Genomic DNA, 18148 nt, shown 5'->3' with positions numbered 1-18148 from the left:
TTCCTACAAACTCTCATTTAAGAAACTGCATTCCAGATTTAAGATGCTTGAAGGACCTCCAGAGTGAATCTAAACTTGTTTAGTTTTTTTGTGAGAGAACTGTAAAAATGTTTCTGAATGTAGAAATGCATTTAGCAAGCAGTCCACTGAAAACAGAGGAAATGTTCATTCTCAAATTCAAAGTAAGATATGGGACTAAAGGTGTGTGTGTGAGAGAGTGTGTGTGTGTGTACCAGCCAGCTGCGGACCACTTCGTGTGGTAAAGATTCCGACAGGAAGTACATTGCTGCAGAAATCCTTTTACCCCACAGTTCTGAAGGAAAAAAAAAAAAAAAACTCATGTGGCATCAGTTGTGGAGAACACATGTGGACACCACACTTCATACACCCTGGCACAGTGACAAACACTCTCATACACACACCTCAAGTTAAAATGAGCTACAGCCCAGTATGTGAAATCAGTCCACTGAAACAAACACCCATCTTCTCATCATATTTATTCATCCCACCTAAGCCTCACACACTGACAGTCAGTCGTCAACACCCAGACCCTAACACCCGTCTAGGAGAAGCCCTCTGCTTGGGGCTCTTTCATTCATCCAGGGGCGGAGGGTGAGGCTGTGGTGGTCGTTCCTTCCCAGGGGCCAGCTCTCGTAGCTGGGCCGTAGCCTCTGTCACCATGTCCATCAGGACCTCCACACGGAGCCTCAGGGTGTTCGTCTCCTCCCTGAGTTCCTGGTTTGTCTTCTTGAGGCGGGCAACCCTGCCGCTCTCCTCAGCCTTGGGGCTCACTTCCTGGTCTCTGGGGCTCACTTCCTGGTCTCTGTTTAGGAGTTGCCACCGGCCCTCCCAGAAGGTGAAAGTGTGGCCGGCGAGTGTGAGGGTCGGGGGCCGTGTGCTGGGCCCCAGCTCTGCCCAGAGGGCCTGGCGGTCCAGGGTGTAGAGGGAGGAGAGGGAGGCGTCGAGACGGCCAGGGCTGGGTTTGGGGTTCCACACGTCTGACAGCACAACAGGGATGAAGGAGGGCATCTGGGAACTTAACACTTTCTTCCACATTCCCCTGAACAAGCTTTCTCTAGAGTCCTCCATGGTCTGAGAGCTGAGGTTGACCGTTGGACCTGGTCTGATGGTTAGGGTTGTGGAGGTGGTTCTGAAATAGGAGGCCAGGGCTTCACGTGTGTGTCAGCTCCATCACTGGTGGAGTCAGACAGACGGGTTTGTCAGTCACCCCTCTAAAGCTCCACAGACAAGACAACTCTGCTGATGAGTCTTACTAGATTACCATGGCAATGGAATAGAATTGTTTTCTTTCATCGTCATAATGGGCAATTACATTCGAATCATGGAGAAGTTCTAATGGGGAAACGTTCCACAAAACACTGACTTTAAAACTCTGTGAGCAGACGATTCCTCTGGAAGAAATACCCAGACGCAGTTTACAAACTTGATCCTTCCTTTTCATCCTAAACCCCAAACTCCAATTACCTCTTTAATGCTGCCAGATGCTCTGCTTGAGGTCTCCATCCTGCCCTGAAACCATCTGATTTCCCCCACATGACAAGTGGGTAAGATGGAGGTATTCGAGTGCAAAAACAGAAGTGATCCATGTGTATGTTGGACACTTCACTGTTCATATCAAGTATAATATTATATTCTACTAATGCACGCACGCACACGCACGCACGCACAAACACACACACTTCTCAATTTACAAAAAAAATCCTCCAAGTTTTAAATTTGGAAAATGTACCTTTAATAAAACACACCTTTGTGACAGTCAATTGACAGTTCAATAAAATAGACTATTTTAATATTTCAGGACTATAGCCACCCCCCCCCCTCCCCCCATCTGAAACTCTGAAAAGGCATTACATAGACGATGGCGCCATCTAGTGTAGTGGCCATAACGCCGTGGTATTAAAATCTCAAAACGCAAACGATTTCTCGATTCTGTTAATGAACAAGTGCCTTTTCAAATGTCATCCAGATGAGCAGCTTCGTTCCTCGTGCCGCTTACTCCACCAGACCCCGCATAACCAGCTGGGGAAGGTCCAGGTCCAGGTGGAACCGGAACAACGAGCATATCACGCCCAGGGAGGAGAACGCGATGAGAACCCAGAGAACCTTGGCACTGAAATACAACGGGGCCAGTCTGGAAGCGGAGAACCATTGGTAAGGTATCATATATTTAAGATATCAATAAATAAAAAACGTTGCACTTAAGGCCCTTACTGACAGAACGCGTCAACGGCACCACAGCGCCCTGAAACCTAGCGTTCCCAGTGCTTTGAGCCGCGCCGCGCCGCTACGCGAACGAAAACACGTAAATATATTTTTTCCAAAAGCGCAATAACCTATCATGAAAAAAAAACATATTTGCGTGTATTCGGTTAACCCAGCGGTGAGCGCAGCGCAAATCGCGTTCCGTTAGAAAATACTGTAGTAATATAACAACCTCGAAATGTTGCCTAGTTAATTATTTAACTGCATCCAGCCAAATAACTTAAGAGGTGCAGGTGCAGTGAGGTCTGCAAACACAGTGTAGGGTTCAGTTTCCTCACCTTCCTCGCGCTGACTTTGCATAGCCTGTGAAGTAACAGTAGCGGCCACACAGGTACAGGAGACCACACAGCGAAGACACACCTGTCATATCAGCTTACAGTTACATGCTGTGGCTTTGAAGTACTTTGAAGTGACCGAAATCATGCACATTTCAGTGATATAAATACATCTCAAATGCATATAAATACTACAACAAAAAAGTTAACATGTACAAAACGACTCTAAATGTTTAACATGGGTTCCATCCTCGAGGAGGGTGCGGGTGGTCTACCTTGGCTGAAGAACACTCCAGACACCCATAACACCGTGAGGAAGATGGGGAAGTACTCCGAAGAATTAACCCTGAATAATAAAACAACACACTACATCACAGAATACACACACTACACCACAGAATACACACACACATGCATATTACGACTCAATTTCTCCTTTTTCCTCTGAATGGCACATAAGCAGGTCATTGCCTGATCTGACAACAAAGTCTTACTGAGCTCGGTAAACTCTGTCAAAGTCCGGGTGACCGGAGGTGGCAGGGGGGGGAACAGAGTACTTCCTCCGGGCGTAGATCACCTGGAGAGAGAAGTAAGCTGGGGCAGAGGCAGTTTACAACAGTCAGTTACGAGGGAAAATGACAAACAGCCATCAGTTTAATAAACATGCAACCTTCCCCTGAGAGCAGACCAGGAACAGGAGATGTTCCAAGAAGCTTACCTTGTTCCAACACCCCCAGTAGAGACACAGCAGCGAGTAACACCACCTGTTCCTGCATAGCTAGAGAGGAGCAGGCTGCTGTGGAGGGGATGAGGATGATGCTGTCGACTTAGCTGGTCATTTCCAGAGACCTGCCGTCATTTCAGCGATACTTCACCTCAGGGGGAGGGCGGAGAGTGACAGGAGGGCGGGAGGGATATGCAGAACCACAGGAATGAGGTGTGTTCGATTGAACCAGCAGAGCAGAGTAACAATATACATAAAGACAAACCACGCAGACACAAGATCATTTCTAAAGAACTATATTTACATTTAATACTCTTGTTTTACAAAGAACCATATTAAAAAGTATAAAATACTTACAAAATCCGGTGCAATATATAAAAATAAGATCTCTTCTCCAGAACAATAGGAAATGCATACATACAAAAAAATATACTTATATACATGTACAGAATCCTCTGACACAAGAGATGACCCTCTCCAGAATCAGGGTGCGTTTGAAGGCAGGTGAAGACACCTCCATCTGCTCTTTGAAATGATGATTCTTGGTAACGACCTTCGACACGGGATGAGTCAACGGTTCGCACGTTTAAACCGTTTTGGAACTCCTACCCAGCCTGTATCTGAGCAGGATGTGGTCCACTAAGCCCACTTGTGTTAGAAGAGACATCCGGTAACGATATCTAGCACAGATTTAGCAGAGACACGTCTCATCTGAGTCAGCCTGCTGCTGTCTCTGGTTCAGCAGTAGCTTCAGGAAGGGTCAGATGGAGGGAAATCTTTGCTAAATATTTTGTCTCCACGGTGATTGACCACAACAGGGGTTCTATCGTGCATGGTCACAGGTTTGTGACCAATAAACCCTCTGTAGGTAGTTAAGTATGAGACGGCATAAGTGTGAAGGGTGACCACACATGACGACTCCACTGTCTCTGTCCGTAAACATACAGAGGGGAATGTGTCACTACGCCATCTCTGCTACTGAGCATATTTTCATATATATCATTTGCGTGTAAGGCCTCCTTTGTCTTCCCAAACAAGCCATGATGGAAGGGCGAGGGTGGGTCCATCACACCCTACTGCAGGACGACCGTGTTTTGGTAGGCTTGGGACGTGTTCCCTCTGTGTGTGCAGGATTCAGTGGTTTGATACTGAGCCACAGGGTCAGTAGTAATAGTAGTAGTAGTATTATTATTATTATAGTAGTACTATAGTAGTAGTAAGTTCTCTGTTCTCCAGTCCTGGGGAACGCACAGTCTGACAGGGCCTGTGTAGCTCTCAGTGTTCCATCTACACACTTGGTGTGTACACACACACACACACTCACACTCTCTCAACACACACACACACACACACACACACCACAACGCTCTCAACTGAGTCGGAACAGTGTTGAGAAGCATTTGTCATCCACCACAGCTTGGGTTCGTCCCCCAGGTCGCTGTTGCAGCAAGACCATGACAGGCCATGACCTAGACACCTCACCCGCCCGGCGTCCTCCCTCTCTCCCTGGGCTCGTCTCCCTCTCTCTCCCACAGACGGGCGTTGGGCTTGTTGAGACTCGTCCAATGTTTGGGTGTGGCTCACTGGTGGCTGGCTAGCAACTCATCCAGGTCGTCCATCCACTCCTGAGTGCTCTGTCCCTTGAGGAGCGAGTCCAAGTCCCCGTCACCAGGGAAACCAGACCGAGGGCTGTAGCCAAACGACAGCTGCTGCTGCTGTTGCTGTGGTTGTTGACTGACTGTCCGGGTCACCTGGTAACCCTGGCTACACTGCAGGCCGGTCCGGTTCCCTGCCTGGCTCCCCGGTCCAAACATCCCCAGGTCAGGCAGCACACCCTGGTTCTGAACCACCTGCTGCTGCTGGTTCTGCTGCTGGCTGGAGAGCGGCGGGCCCAGACTCTGACCCAGACCCTGGGGGTTGGGCCCAGGCCGAGGCGTGATGCCCGACTGCATCATCTGCTGCCCTGGGGTCATGCCCCCCATCGTGCGCCCGTTGGTGTTTGCGCCAAAGGGAGTGCCGGCGGTGGGCATCTTGGGCATGCGAGTCTGCTGCTGCAGGTGGAAGGAGCTGGGGGTGGAGAAGGAGCTGGGCGGCAGGCTGCCGTTGGTGGAGGACGTCTGAGCGGGCATGGCCTGGTGCTGCGGCCACACCTGGCTCTGGACAGCCTGCAGGGTGTTGGGCATGGGGCTGGGCATGGGGCTGGGCATGGGGCTGGGCATGGGGCTGGGCATGGCCCCCAAGGAGCCTGGCATCCTGGCCAGAGGAGGCTGCTTCAGCAGGGCAGCGCTGGGCTGGTTCTTCAGGTGCTGCGGCTGCTGGGGCAGCATGCTGTGTCTGTAGGGGGTTCCCATGCTTCCCCCAGCCTGCCTCTGGAGGGCGCTCTGCTGGGAGGGGTGGCCAGGCAGCAGCCCCATGCTGTTATAGAGAACCTGCTGGACATCCATACCTCCTCCCCCACATGCAGGGAGGCTTAGGTCAGCCTGGCTGGAGGCAGGGGGGGCGGGGCCCGGGGCGGGGCCACCGCCCTGGCCCATGGTCATACCCAGCATGCTTTGCGTCTGGGAGAACATGCGCTGGGTTCCGGGGGCGGGGCCGCCTAAAGAACCCACGTTGCCCATTGCCTGAGAGGATCCTGTAGGGGGAACAGAGCATGTAAGAGAAGAGAACTATAACGAATTAAAAGGAAATCAAGGTTCCCTCTTTCTCCATCTCGCAACTCAACACAAAACATCCACCAAGGTTTCCATGCTTATGAAAATTGCCTTTCTTTGCACTGCCAAAACTCTTCAGCTCAAATTCAGTTGACCCCACATATAATCAGAGGACATTACAGATGTTAATTCAGTGTAAAAGAGACATTTGAGATCCCTCTTTTGTGAGGGGAAGAGGTCTGAACACACTTTCCATAAATGCTGCTTTGATATTTACATACATCTCTCTATCGATCTCTCTATACAAACAACAAACAGTCTTTATAGACCAGGACTGGTTGATTCTGCCCAATTCCACCCTATGGGTCTGTGTTACTAGTTTGTAATTCAAATGAGTTCAACAGGATGCATCATTTGCATGAGCTGCAGATAACCAGATGCCTGTGGGAGTAAGCTCACTCCAACAACAGCAAACAGCACTCTGCACGCTGCTTGTTGGCCCTCTGCACGCTGCTTGTTGGCCCTCTGCAGGCTGCTTGTTGCCCCTCTGCAGGCTGCTTGTTGCCCCTCTGCAGGCTGCTTGTTGCCCCTCTGCAGGCTGCTTGTTGCCCCTCTGCACGCTGCTTGTTGCCCCTCTGCAGGCTGCTTGTTGCCCCTCTGCAGGCTGCTTGTTGCCCCTCTGCACGCTGCTTGTTGCCCCTCTGCAGGCTGCTTGTTGCTTAAGCGCCCCCCCCCCCCTCTGACAGCAAACCTCACCACCTTAACACATTTTCTCCAGGATGCCCATGTTACAACAGACACAAACCAGACCACAGCCTTTCAGATGTGCTCAGAGAGGGTTACTGGGGGAAGTGTCCCCACAACACTGAGAGGAACAGACCAGTGTGTGTGTGGCTCGTACCGGGGAACTGGGAGACCTGTGTCTGCTGGAAGGGGCTCTGTGTGGAGGGCTGTGTCTGCTGGAAGGGGCTCTGTGTGGAGGGCTGTGTCTGCTGGAAGGGGCTCTGTGTGGAGGGCTGTGTCTGCTGGTCGTGGTACTGAGGGGGGGGGCGGGTCAGGTGTCTCTGCAGCTGCTGCTCCTGCTGCTGCCGCTGCTTCTCCTACACACACACACACACACACACACACGCGTAAATAACATTTCAAAGTTTTGAAAAGTCTGATTTTTGGGTCTTTTGTAAAACTTTTGGTAGATTTTTATATTTTATTTTAAACCTTTTGGGGTGAAAAAAAGTTTACAAAAAAGAAACGGAATCGGAGCCGGAGGGGGGGTTATATTCCGAGATTAACGTCACAATTTTGTGAGAAAAAAACCTCAGAGATTCTCCGACATTATAAAGTCGAAAATATGGATTTGGGTTATTATTATTTTTTTTCAAGGAACCTCATCGCATGGTAGTTCACAATGAGGTGATAGCACAAAAGCTATCACCTCATTCAAATAAGTAGGGCCTATTATTTTTCCTTCTGAATAGGCCCAAATCACATCAATGTATTTTCAAAGTCCGAATACTTATTACAATCTGGTGATTCTGGGCTAAAATCAGGAGTAGGCTATTTTCCTTATGATGAATGCTATTGAAAAGCATCATTCGTATAAAATACATGTAGAAAAAAGTTATGAAAAAAAGTTTGAAAGGTTGAAAAAGAAATGTTACAAAAAGTTTTGAAAGGTAAAAATGTCATATAAGCAAATAAATAAAAGGTTCGCAAATGTTTTCTAAAGGTTTGATAAACAATTGGGGGACGACTGAGTAAAAACATGTTTTTGCATCATTGATGAGTACTTGATGAGCACTCTACTATACTCTGCTCATGCCTAACCCGGCCATGAAGTTTGACCTCTTGACTCCTCACCTGTTCAGCCATCATCTGTTGCTGCTGTCTCTGGCCCAGGAGGAACTGCAGCTGCTGCTGTTGTTGCTGCTGTTGTTGTTGTTGTTGCTGCTGTTGCTGTTTCAGAACTGCAGCAGGGTTGCTAAGGAAGGCGGGGTTGCCGTGGTTGGGCTGCATGATGCTGCCCCCTGGAGGCTGGGGCATGGAGCTGCCAGGCCCGGGGCCCTGGGGGGCGGCAGGGTAGGACGCCTGGTCCTGCTGGGGGACATGGAAAGGCTGCTGTTACAGGACACAGCCACCAGGGGGCACAGGGACAGAACTTAGGACTACTTACAAATACAAAAATGGGGTCAACAATAAACTGGAAGCTGAATCAAATTAAGCCTGTTGATTAAATTGGTTGATTGGAACCTGTGGGGAACACAGATTCATCGATAAATCCCTTAGTGGTTTACATTTGCTACAAACTTGCATCGAGTCTAACCTTGAAACAGCACTGCTTTCTCAGAGTAAGGAAAGTGGTTTAGGCTGCTTGTCTGACAGTTTTAAAAGGGAATAATCAGCCTGCATCTCTGCACCTACTGCCCAGCAGTATGGGAGCTTTTGAGTCAGTAAGCACCTCTCCAGAGGGAGAGGTGGAAAGTTGGCTGGAGAGTCCAGGGCTGTGGAGAGGGCAGGGGATCCCAGGTCTCTGGGCTGTGGAGAGGGCAGGAGAGCCCAGGTCTCTGGGCTGTGGAGAGGACAGGAGAGCCCAGGTCTCTGGGCTGTGGAGAGGGCAGGAGAGCCCAGGTCTCTGGGCTGTGGAGAGGACAGGAGAGCCCAGGTCTCTGGGCTGTGGAGAGGGCAGGAGAGCCCAGGTCTCTGGGCTGTGGAGAGGGCAGGAGAGCCCAGGTCTCTGGGCTGTGGAGAGGGCAGGAGAGCCCAGGTCTCTGGCCTGTGGAGAGGGCAGGAGAGCCCAGGTCTCTGGCCTGTGGAGAGGGCAGGAGAGCCCGGGTCTCTGGGCTGTGGAGAGGGCAGGAGAGCCCAGGTCTCTGGGCTGTGGAGAGGGCAGGAGAGCCCGGGTCTCTGGGCTGTGGAGAGGACAGGAGAGCCCGGGTCTCTGGGCTGTGGAGAGGGCAGGAGAGCCCGGGTCTCTGGGCTGTGGAGAGGACAGGAGAGCCCAGGTCTCTGGGCTGTGGAGAGGGCAGGAGAGCCCAGGTCTCTGGGCTGTGGAGAGGACAGGAGAGCCCAGGTCTCTGGGCTGTGGAGAGGACAGGAGAGCCCAGGTCTCTGGGCTGTGGGGATATTTTAGGTCCATCCATGCCACAAAACTAAGATGAGTCAGGGAGGGGAGGGGGGAGAGGGGGGAAAGGAGGGCAAGGGAACAGACAGGGTAGAGGAGGAGGAGGGCAGGGGAACAGACAGGGTAGAGGAGGAGGAGGAAGAGATAGGAGAGAAAGAGAGGAGGGATCGGACAGTGTCTCGCGAGAGAAGAGACCCCCTTATGGGAGAGAGAAGCAGCTATATTTAAATAGAGAGAGAATAGGGAGGGGAGGGCTGAAAATACCCTGGTTGGGACAGGAGAGCTGAGAGAGAGAGGAGGGAGAGGAGGAGGGGGATGCATGAAAGGCTGCTTTGTCGTGGTACCCCCCCCCCCCCCAACACACACACACACACACCCGTGAGAGTCTGCACGCCAGCTCCTTAGCAACCAGCTGCTTGACCCAGACAGACACACACACACTTGTGGGGCCCATGCCAGACTTGCAGAGATGACAAAACTCTAAATAGACCATCCACAAACATGCACTCAAAACAAAGGATCTACATTCAGTCATTCAAAAACTTTTTGGCTATGTGTATAACCAGTACTGGAGTGTACGCCGTTTATACGCAATCAATATGGCATATTAATAAAACCAAACTGCGACACCATGAAATGTGCACTGTGATGATTCCAGATTTCCTTTATGTGTCGTTGGCGAGTCCAATCCACAATCTACTTCACTAATGGTAATTAGTGTCAACAAATACTAGCATGCTAATGCAGGCAATCCACATCCATTGTCTCTGGTCAACATCCTAATCTAGACTAGTGGTTGTTTTGTCATCCAAGACAAACATCAAGCCAGTCCTGATTGTTTGACCTGGATGAACCGAAGGTTGACACCAATTAAACCATCTCTGTGTGTGTGTGGTCAGGTGAGGCGTGTGTGGTCAGGTGAGGTGTGTGTGGTCAGGTGAGGTGTGTGTGGTCAGGTGAGGCGTGTGTGTCCAGGTGAGGCATGTGTGGTCAGGTGAGGTGTGTGTGGTCAGGTGAGGCGTGTGTGGTCAGGTGAGGCGTGTGTGGTCAGGTGAGGCGTGTGTGGTCAGGTGAGGTGTGTGTGGTCAGGTGAGGCGTGTGTGGTCAGGTGAGGTGTGTGTGGTCAGGTGAGGCGTGTGTGGTCATGTGAGGCGTGTGCGTGGTCAGGTGAGGCGTGTGTGTGGTCAGGTGAGGCGTGTGTGTGGTCAGGTGAGGCGTGTGTGGTCAGGTAGGTGAGGTTAGGGGAGTCTCACCTGAGCGTGGGGGCGGAAGGCCAGGCCTGCTTTCTGCTTCATCTGCTGCTGGCGAAGTAGAGACAGCAGAGTTGCCTTGTTCTGGCTCTGGGTGTTGGGGGGCCCCCGGGGGGGCCCAGAGGCCCCCACCTCGTAGTGGGACAGGGGCTTAGTGTTGTTGTAACTCAGCATGGAGGAGGGGGCCTGGCCCCCCGCGGTCCCAGGGTGGCTGAGAGGGGCCCCCGGGGTGGGGTGCCCCAACATGTTGGGGTGCCCAACGTTAGTCTGCAGGTAGCCCCCTGCCCCCCCTGCCCCGGCCTTGGGGGACCCCTTGTTGGGCTGGCCTGGCATCATGAGCTGCTTAGGGTTGCTGGGGAAGTCCTGGGGGTAGAGGGAGGGGCTGGAGGTCTTCTCCAGGCCGTAGGCAGGCCCCAGGGGGGTCTGGGAGGGGTTGGTGGTGGGGGGCCAGGACGGCGTGTGAGGGTGAGGTCCAGCAGGGTGGAACTTTGAAGACTGGAGCTGCTGTTGATGTTGCTGCTGTTGCTGCTGCTGCTGCTTCTGGGCCTGTTGCTGCTGGAACTGGTTCTGGATCTGCTGAGCTCTCTGCTGCTGGGCTGCCAACTGCTGGAGCTGCTGGGCTGGGGACAGGTCCTTGGAGACAGGGCCGGGAGGGAGGAGGTGGGGCTGGGAGAGAGGCTGGCGGGAGGTGGGGGGAGGTTGGGAGAGAGGCTGGCGGGAGGGTGGGGGAGGCTGGGAGAGAGGTTGACGGGAGGGGGGGGGGGGCTGGGAGAGGGGCTGGGGCAGGCCTGGGGACGAGGCTTTGGAGGAGGTGGCGGTGGCAGGGGAGTTGGTGGTGTGGACCGGAGGCCCGGAGGAGGTGGGTCTGACGTGGGGCGAGGCGGTGCGGGAGTCCTGCTCAAAGGCAGCCGACACCGGGGAGAACTCGGACTTGACACAGGCCAGGTCTGGAGGGAGAAGGCCCTGGGAGGAGGGGCCGGGGATCCCGCCCCCCACGCCCATGGACCCCAGCTCCGGCGGATCCTTGCGGTCGTCGAAGCCGTCGTTGAGGATGTCCTGGATGTCCTCGTAAGCCACCGAGCGGTTCAGTTCCTCCATCAGCTCAGTCCACTCCTGCTCGTTCAGGTTGAGGTCGGGGAACAGGCTGCTGCCGGCCCCTCCCCCTGGGAGCATACATGGGAGCACATCATCCACCGGCTCCTGCTTCATCTCCTTCAGCCTGAACTCCTTCTCCGAGGACCCTCCCACCAGGCCCCCGGGCTTCCTGTTGGTGCCATGGTTACCGTTGGGTAGGAGGGCGTCCACGCCCAGGGCCTGCTTGCTGTCCAGGGGGGAACGGGGGGGCAGGGTGGAGGTGCCGTTGTCCAGGCAGGCCTTCTTGGAAGGAGGGTAGCCGTCGCTGTAGCCGTTGACCTGGTCTCGTCCCAGCGGGGAGACAGAGCTCTCCTGCTTCCTTCGAACTGTCTCCTGCAGCTGAGGAGCGCACACACACCGTTACACACACTCTCACTGCCAACACATGTATATATACACACACACATTTGTAATGTAAAAGTATTATTATATCAACATGTAGGATTATATAAAAAATCTCTAGGATTCCCAGTCAGATAGGGGAGCTCAGGGTGGGGTGCTGGAGCTGTTACTGAATGGTCACATAAGGATCCATCAGATACAAGAGAAGGTAGTTATGCATCTGCTTCCCTCTGCTGAGATCTCTTCCCTCTGCTAAGATCTCTTCCCTCTGCTGAGATCTCTTCCCTCTGCTGAGATCTCTTCCCTCTGCTGAGATCTCTTCCCTCTGCTGAAATCTCTTCCCTCTGCTGAGATCTCTTCCCTCTGCTGAGATCTCTTCCCTCTGCTGAGATCTCTTCCCTCTGCTGAGATCACTTCCCTCTGCTGAGATCTCTTCCCTCTGCTGAGATCACTTCCCTCTGCTGAGATCTCTTCCCTCTGCTGAGATCACTTCCCTCTGCTGAGATCTCTTCCCTCTGCTGAGATCTCTTCCCTCTGCTGAGATCTCTTCCCTCTGCTGAGATCTCTTCCCTTTACAGGCCACAGAGCCACAGGAGGCGGGTGAGTCAAACAGCAACATTCAGACCACACGAGGACTGGTGAAAGTTTACCAGCACACAAGTTCACAACAATTTAATCTGACGCAAAAGAAAAATGTATAAAATAAATATACAGCGATGATTACGTTCCTATGAAGTTACCGGTTAAATTGTGCGCATATTCACAACATTTAAAAGATGATTCTGGTCATTTGCTTATTAATCGTGTCACAACACAATTGAAGTGGTTTCCAGAAATAGCCCAGCTCAGGGAAGTGCTCCACAGTTGGGGCAGATCCAGGAGATATTTCTGTCCTCCTGTCCTCATGTGAGACGACACTCAGAGCAGATGCTCTGGTCGTTTCATCAGACCTGGTACGTGCATCTCCACAAAAACACACGCCTACAACAAGGCTGTTTAAAACGTGCTCAGAGGTGGGAGTTAGAGGGCGGAGAGAGACTAGAGAGTGTCTGCGCTGGCCTCGACTCTAACCCCTGCCCTGGCCTCGACTCTAACCCTTGCCCTGGCCTCGACTCTAACCCTGCACTCCCCCACAGCGGAGCTAGATCAACTTTGGCGACTCACTTCAGAGCTTTATGAACCTGAAAAACTGGTCTCTGTCTTCCAGCCTCCCCCTCCTCTTCACTCCACCCCCACCCTCTCTCTCCCTCCTCCACTGCCTGTCTCTCTCTCTCTCTCCCTGCCTGTCTCCCCCCCTTCCCCCTCCCCTCCAGCTACCACCACTAGAGACCCGAAGCCACATGAAACTAATTACCATGTGTATGGGTGGTGGGACCCCCACAACAAAGAGCTAGTGGCAGGGCCACGGAGGGGAGAGGGGAGCGTGCCGAATTCTTTCCCGGGGCCCGGCAAAAGACCGTCGTCTCGCTCTTTGAAGCCTCCCCTCCACTACCCCTGCCCGAGCCCCCCCCCTAGACCCTGCCCCAGCCCTGCCCCCTGCCCCAGCCCTGCCCCACCACAATGGGCCTCTGCTCTGTGGGAAGAGAGGGAGCGGAGCTTCGGAGGGCAGAGCAGCAGATCCACAGGGGGACGGCTTCACAGAGCTCCTTTAACCCTGCGCGCGTCAGACCGGGCGGAGCAGAGCTGATAACAAGCCGGGTGACAGGTACGCTCGCGCTCCGGCTAGCGCCGCGCTGCTAATAAGCCGGGTGACAGGTACGCTCGCGCTCCGGCTAGCGACGCAAAGTCCAGACCCGCATCAGCCACCAATCACACACCAATCACACCACACACAGAGTTCACTCTGCGGCAAGATTGCTGCGGTCTTTCTTCACTTTGGAGACATAAACGTTCAGAACGCTTGAGCCTGGGAGACACAGCAGAGCCGGGCGCGGGCACTAATAACCAGGAAAGGTTATTGCTGAGTCAGAGTAGGGGGCAGGGTGAGGTTTGCTAATACTCCTGAGTCATCTCTGTGGGATGGAGTCACATCAGCCTTGTGTTGAGCAACACGAAGGCTCACTGAGGTGGGAGGGGCAGGGGGTTGGGTTGGGCACATTTACAGGTGTCTCTCACTGTGCATCACATCCCATCCTTTATATTATAGCTACATATAAATGACACGTACGACCGGTTTGTGCTGGTGAGTTTTACCCACTAAAATGAGAAGGCCTTAGCTCTGGAAACTTACTGACAGTTATATATTTTTAATATCCCACTTAACATGTGGAGAACTTTAGCGTTGACAAAGATAGACCCACTAAAATATAAAATTTAATATTAAATCATTTCAGATGGCATCCAAAAGTGTCGTGTGTGCATTCTTCAGAGTACGATAAACAAAGTGACATTATATTTTACTTTCTCACTTCTACATACAATGCACTCATTGTCCGGAGCTATCGGGGCTGTTCAGTGTAATATTGGGTGAAATTGCGAGGAATCTGGATGACGGCTGCTGGACTATTGTGCTGCAGAAAACCAGAGCCTGACGAGAATAAAGCACAACACTGAGATCATGTGACAGCGCCCAGCACGCGCTCTGGAGCACGCATGTTACTTGCTACAACTCCGCTCCTCTTCCGTGACAAGCACTGCTGCAAACGGTTCTGCATTCACTGGCCAACCTCACTTTAAAAATCACCAACCACGAAAAGCACCACATGAATGCAAAACGTGCTAGTACATCACGTTTTCACGTGAGCACCGTTTTCCGGTGTTTTCACACATCCGCCCCTTAAATCACAGTTGTGGTCACTCACCGCAATCAAAGTGCTGTTTCGGTTCTGATCTCCGGGAGTTGCGCCGTCCCCTTGCTCTGCGTTACTGGCACCGGTCGTGTGACCTCTCTGAAGAGGCTGGTCTGAATTTGATTGTGGCTGTCTGTGCTTACTAGACCGCTTGGCCTTAGTTTGCAGGCAGCGTTGGTGCAGTGCAAAGGTCTGCTGTCGTTCCAACTCCAGACGCTCCATTGCCGTGTTCTGGTAGCGGTTCTCGCAGCTGTTGTGGTGCCGCCTGAAGAGCTCGATTCGACGGCGGAGCCGCTCCATCACCGCGCTGTGTCGCGGTGGCGGCACAACAAAATCCGCCATCATCAATAAAGACTGTTGTAAACTCTGGACTCAGGTTTCGGCAGTCCGGATAAAATGCTGAATTTGCTCCTTTTTAGTGTGGGCGTTTACACCCCCTACCCCTTTACAAAGACTGATCTGCCACTGCCATGGAGTCAACCTTTGTCTTGCTAATGTTGGCCTATTTTCAAAACACACTTGTATTGGGAAAACGCATGTAAAAAGGCAGCGAGGGAAGTTCTCATTTAACCATTGCGATAACAGAAGATGCCTAACCGTGCGTGTTGCATCCTGGCCAAACCCTTCAAATATCTCAACCCAGACAAGGGGCCTGTCAGTACTGGCTAGTAAGTCCGAAAACAAATTGCAGCAACAATGAATATTAATGAAACGAGAAAAACAACCGGTGCAATTTAATTGTCATGTACTAAAACATGTTGTCAGTTGTGAGTCTCGATGATATGCTTGCTAGATAGTCGATGAAACTACATTGGTAGCACAAACTTGCCAGCTAACGTAAGCTAGACAGCTAGTTACATTCCTTCAGCTAAATAAAGTTGGAAAGCGAGCAACAAAAGATCCGAACTTTCACACTGTTCAGCTACTCAACAAGCAACGAGTGACTAGCTGTACCTTAACATGAAACCGCAAGGTCCAACATTTGACTGAGATTAATAGCAGGTGCGACAATAATTGAATGAAAATCTTTCTATTCACTTACCCAACTTTTACTCCGAATGCTGGCTAATGCTACATGCAACACACCAATCTCATGGTGAAAGTTACTTGGCTAAAAGTTAGCTAGCAGAGCGAGTAACGCTGTCTGGTTCCACAGCTCTGGCTACTAAAGTTAGCTCAGTCTCCACGATTAGTAATGAAGCTAACTTGGACAGAGTAAATCAGATAGTTTCCATTCCCTATCCTTCTGTGCAACGACACTTCACAAAAGTGTGTCCATGAGTACCGGGAGAACGCCGAATGTTAAGTTTGTTAACGAAATGCTGAGGTGTTCGCGAGCGAGCAAACAGCTGATCCCCGAGACACCGCCTGGCTCGCGCTGCTAACACCAGTCCGAGCTGCTACGGATGTGCGCTAGCCTGCCTGAGCTAGCTAGCCTACCCTAACAAAGCATGATATTCTGATTAGCTAAATAAATCCCTTTAAATTGTCCACGTGTAACTATAGACTAACCGACGGCGGTCCTTGGTCTTTTGTTTGGCAAATACCAAAGTGCAACGACATACAATAATCCAACTCTGCCCCCTTTGATATTTCTATTGTTTTCCAATAGAGAGGCATATCTTCGTCGCCATTTTGGTTCAAGTTTTTTCCCCCTCAACCTTTTCGTTTCCTATCGACACAAGAGGCGTCACCCAGACAGTCATGTCACCGTATCCATGAAGGAATAGCGTAGGGTCCCTAATATTCCTTCACATCATTATTAGTAAAACATGTTTGTGTGTATGTATGAAATGTGTGTACACGTTTCCAAACTTATATTATCTCAGTAGTGACAATGTTGGCACTATTGGAATGTGATCCATTAAGGACTTATCAGTTAAACCACGGCACATTTCAGATACAGAAGCCTATGCTAATTTTGCTTGTCCATATTGTTGATATTATTTGCTTGATGCAGGCTCAAGCAAATAATCACCTGCCATAACCCTTCCTGATTTTGTGAGGGATATTCTCAGATTTATTGACCGTTATACATGGTAAGACACTAGAACATCGAACTTAAACTAAGGTAACGTGTTTAGTAACTTTAGTTAAAACTACTTAAAAGCCGATTAAAACGGTTACATCTGTATGTTAATATGGATATAGTCTTTGCAAAAATGTTGTGAATACAGGAACCTTTTAAATACGTAGGAATCTGAGGTTAGGCTACATCATTATCAAAGAATTCTGTCCATCTCGCCTGCAACGTACACAATAGTAGAAACTAGGCCTACGAGAAAAAAAATCATCTCATTTAAGTTTGGATCGGGCAATCGTTTTTTATTAATCAAAACAAATGGCGTCCCCATTCGTAATGACTGCCTTAAAGATACACATCGATAACTTGTCTGTCTGAACACATCTATTCACGATCAGAGCCTTACAAGCCAGCACTTTGAGACACTCATCATGTTAAGTAAAATCTCTACCGTCATAACAGTCTTCTACTCTCGATTGTGCAAGACTTGAAAATAAACCGGTTGTAGTTCTCCATAGTGTTTACCTACATAAAACCTAAACCTTTGTGTTTGAATTACAGTTCACTGTTTAGTGACTAAACGTTAGTCTATAATTCTGGAATCTAGGTGGCTAAATCTCACTGGTTAGAGCATTTACTGCAGATATCTGGTTGCAGGTTCAGATTCCCTTGTGCTGTACATTGGAGTCTGCTAAATTAATATATTACCTTATTTAGTAAAAATTTGAGGAAATTTCCTATTCTCCGATTACTACATCACAAGAAATAAATGCAATTTGTTAGATTGGTTGTTTGAAAAAGGGTCGTCACATTAAAAACACAGCCCCTCTTCATGGCGATGATACAACAATAGTACAACAACAAAAATTAAACTGGAAAATCTGAAGTCTCAGATTACAACAGAAACTATTGACCTTGAATACACCCTGTGAAAACAGGCAATCTTTCAATAGGAGGAAAGAGAGAAAGACCTACTTCTGATCGAGACTGAAGTTGAATTTCTCTCTTTCACCCCAGGAGGAAACCCACATGACACAAATACAGAAAAACACATTTCCAACCTCCAATCTCTTAGTCAAATCTATTTTATTTCTGTTTTGTAAGTAACATCATAGCAAATTCTACCGTAGTTCCTTGACCCCCTGTAAATTAACGACTAATCAACTGCACTCATGCGGATACGTAACACTCACCAGCCAATCACATGCAGTGTGTCAGTGGAATGACCAATCCCCTTTCACCTTGCTTACTCAAGAGACATCACAACACAGACATGAAGAAGCGCTTGGGTATGTTGCCAACCATAGACACCACCGGGCCCTGATCACACTAGGAAAACAAAATATATAAAATGATTTCTGTCATGACATTGAAATCCTCTACCTTGATAAGTGCCAACTCTTTCTACTCTTTAGGATGCAAATCTCTAGTGATGGATTCTGACTCGGACCCCGTGGGTAGTTGAGACCCAGCGTTACCCCGCTGGCGTCTTTTACACGGCGTGCGGGCTAGGCCACGAGGAGGAGGCCACGTACGTCACAGTGAAAAAGGAGGGAGGC

At 50.5% G+C, this 18148-nt stretch overlaps 3 protein-coding genes across 4 annotated transcripts; all 3 read right to left on the bottom strand.

The window, feature by feature from the left end:
- Window positions 1-591: 591 nt before the first annotated feature.
- On the bottom strand, window positions 592-1089 carry LOC146301785 (protein chibby homolog 1-like). Its single transcript, XM_084697725.1, has one exon. It carries the CDS (start codon window positions 1087-1089, stop codon window positions 592-594), a length of 498 nt encoding a protein of 165 aa, XP_084553851.1.
- Window positions 1090-1845: 756 nt separating this feature from the next.
- ltc4s (leukotriene C4 synthase) lies at window positions 1846-3434 on the bottom strand. Its single transcript, XM_084687086.1, has 5 exons — window positions 3277-3434; window positions 3053-3152; window positions 2834-2904; window positions 2562-2643; window positions 1846-2152 (listed from the first exon to the last, which is right to left on the bottom strand). The coding sequence occupies exons 1-5, from the start codon at window positions 3332-3334 to the stop codon at window positions 2014-2016; spliced, it is 450 nt and encodes a 149-aa protein (XP_084543212.1). The 5' UTR covers window positions 3335-3434; the 3' UTR covers window positions 1846-2013.
- A 128-nt stretch (window positions 3435-3562) lies between these two features.
- On the bottom strand, window positions 3563-16318 carry maml1 (mastermind-like transcriptional coactivator 1). 2 transcript variants are annotated; one of them, XM_084685441.1, is made up of 5 exons: window positions 14579-16318; window positions 10305-11774; window positions 7791-8027; window positions 6835-7033; window positions 3563-5914 (listed from the first exon to the last, which is right to left on the bottom strand). In XM_084685441.1, the coding sequence occupies exons 1-5, from the start codon at window positions 14909-14911 to the stop codon at window positions 4863-4865; spliced, it is 3291 nt and encodes a 1096-aa protein (XP_084541567.1). In that variant the 5' UTR covers window positions 14912-16318; the 3' UTR covers window positions 3563-4862. The 2 variants fall into 2 exon arrangements, with proteins under 2 accessions (XP_084541567.1, XP_084542248.1); XM_084686122.1 differs by having other exon boundaries at window positions 7791-8024.
- Between the last annotated feature and the right edge of the window lie 1830 nt (window positions 16319-18148).

The sequence above is a fragment of the Hypomesus nipponensis genome, chromosome 1, assembly GCF_054491055.1.
Source record: "Hypomesus nipponensis isolate SF chromosome 1, ASM5449105v1, whole genome shotgun sequence".
Lineage (NCBI taxonomy): Eukaryota > Metazoa > Chordata > Actinopteri > Osmeriformes > Osmeridae > Hypomesus > Hypomesus nipponensis.
Note: the sequence above shows the minus strand (reverse complement) of the source record. Positions and strands in the feature narration are given on the sequence as shown.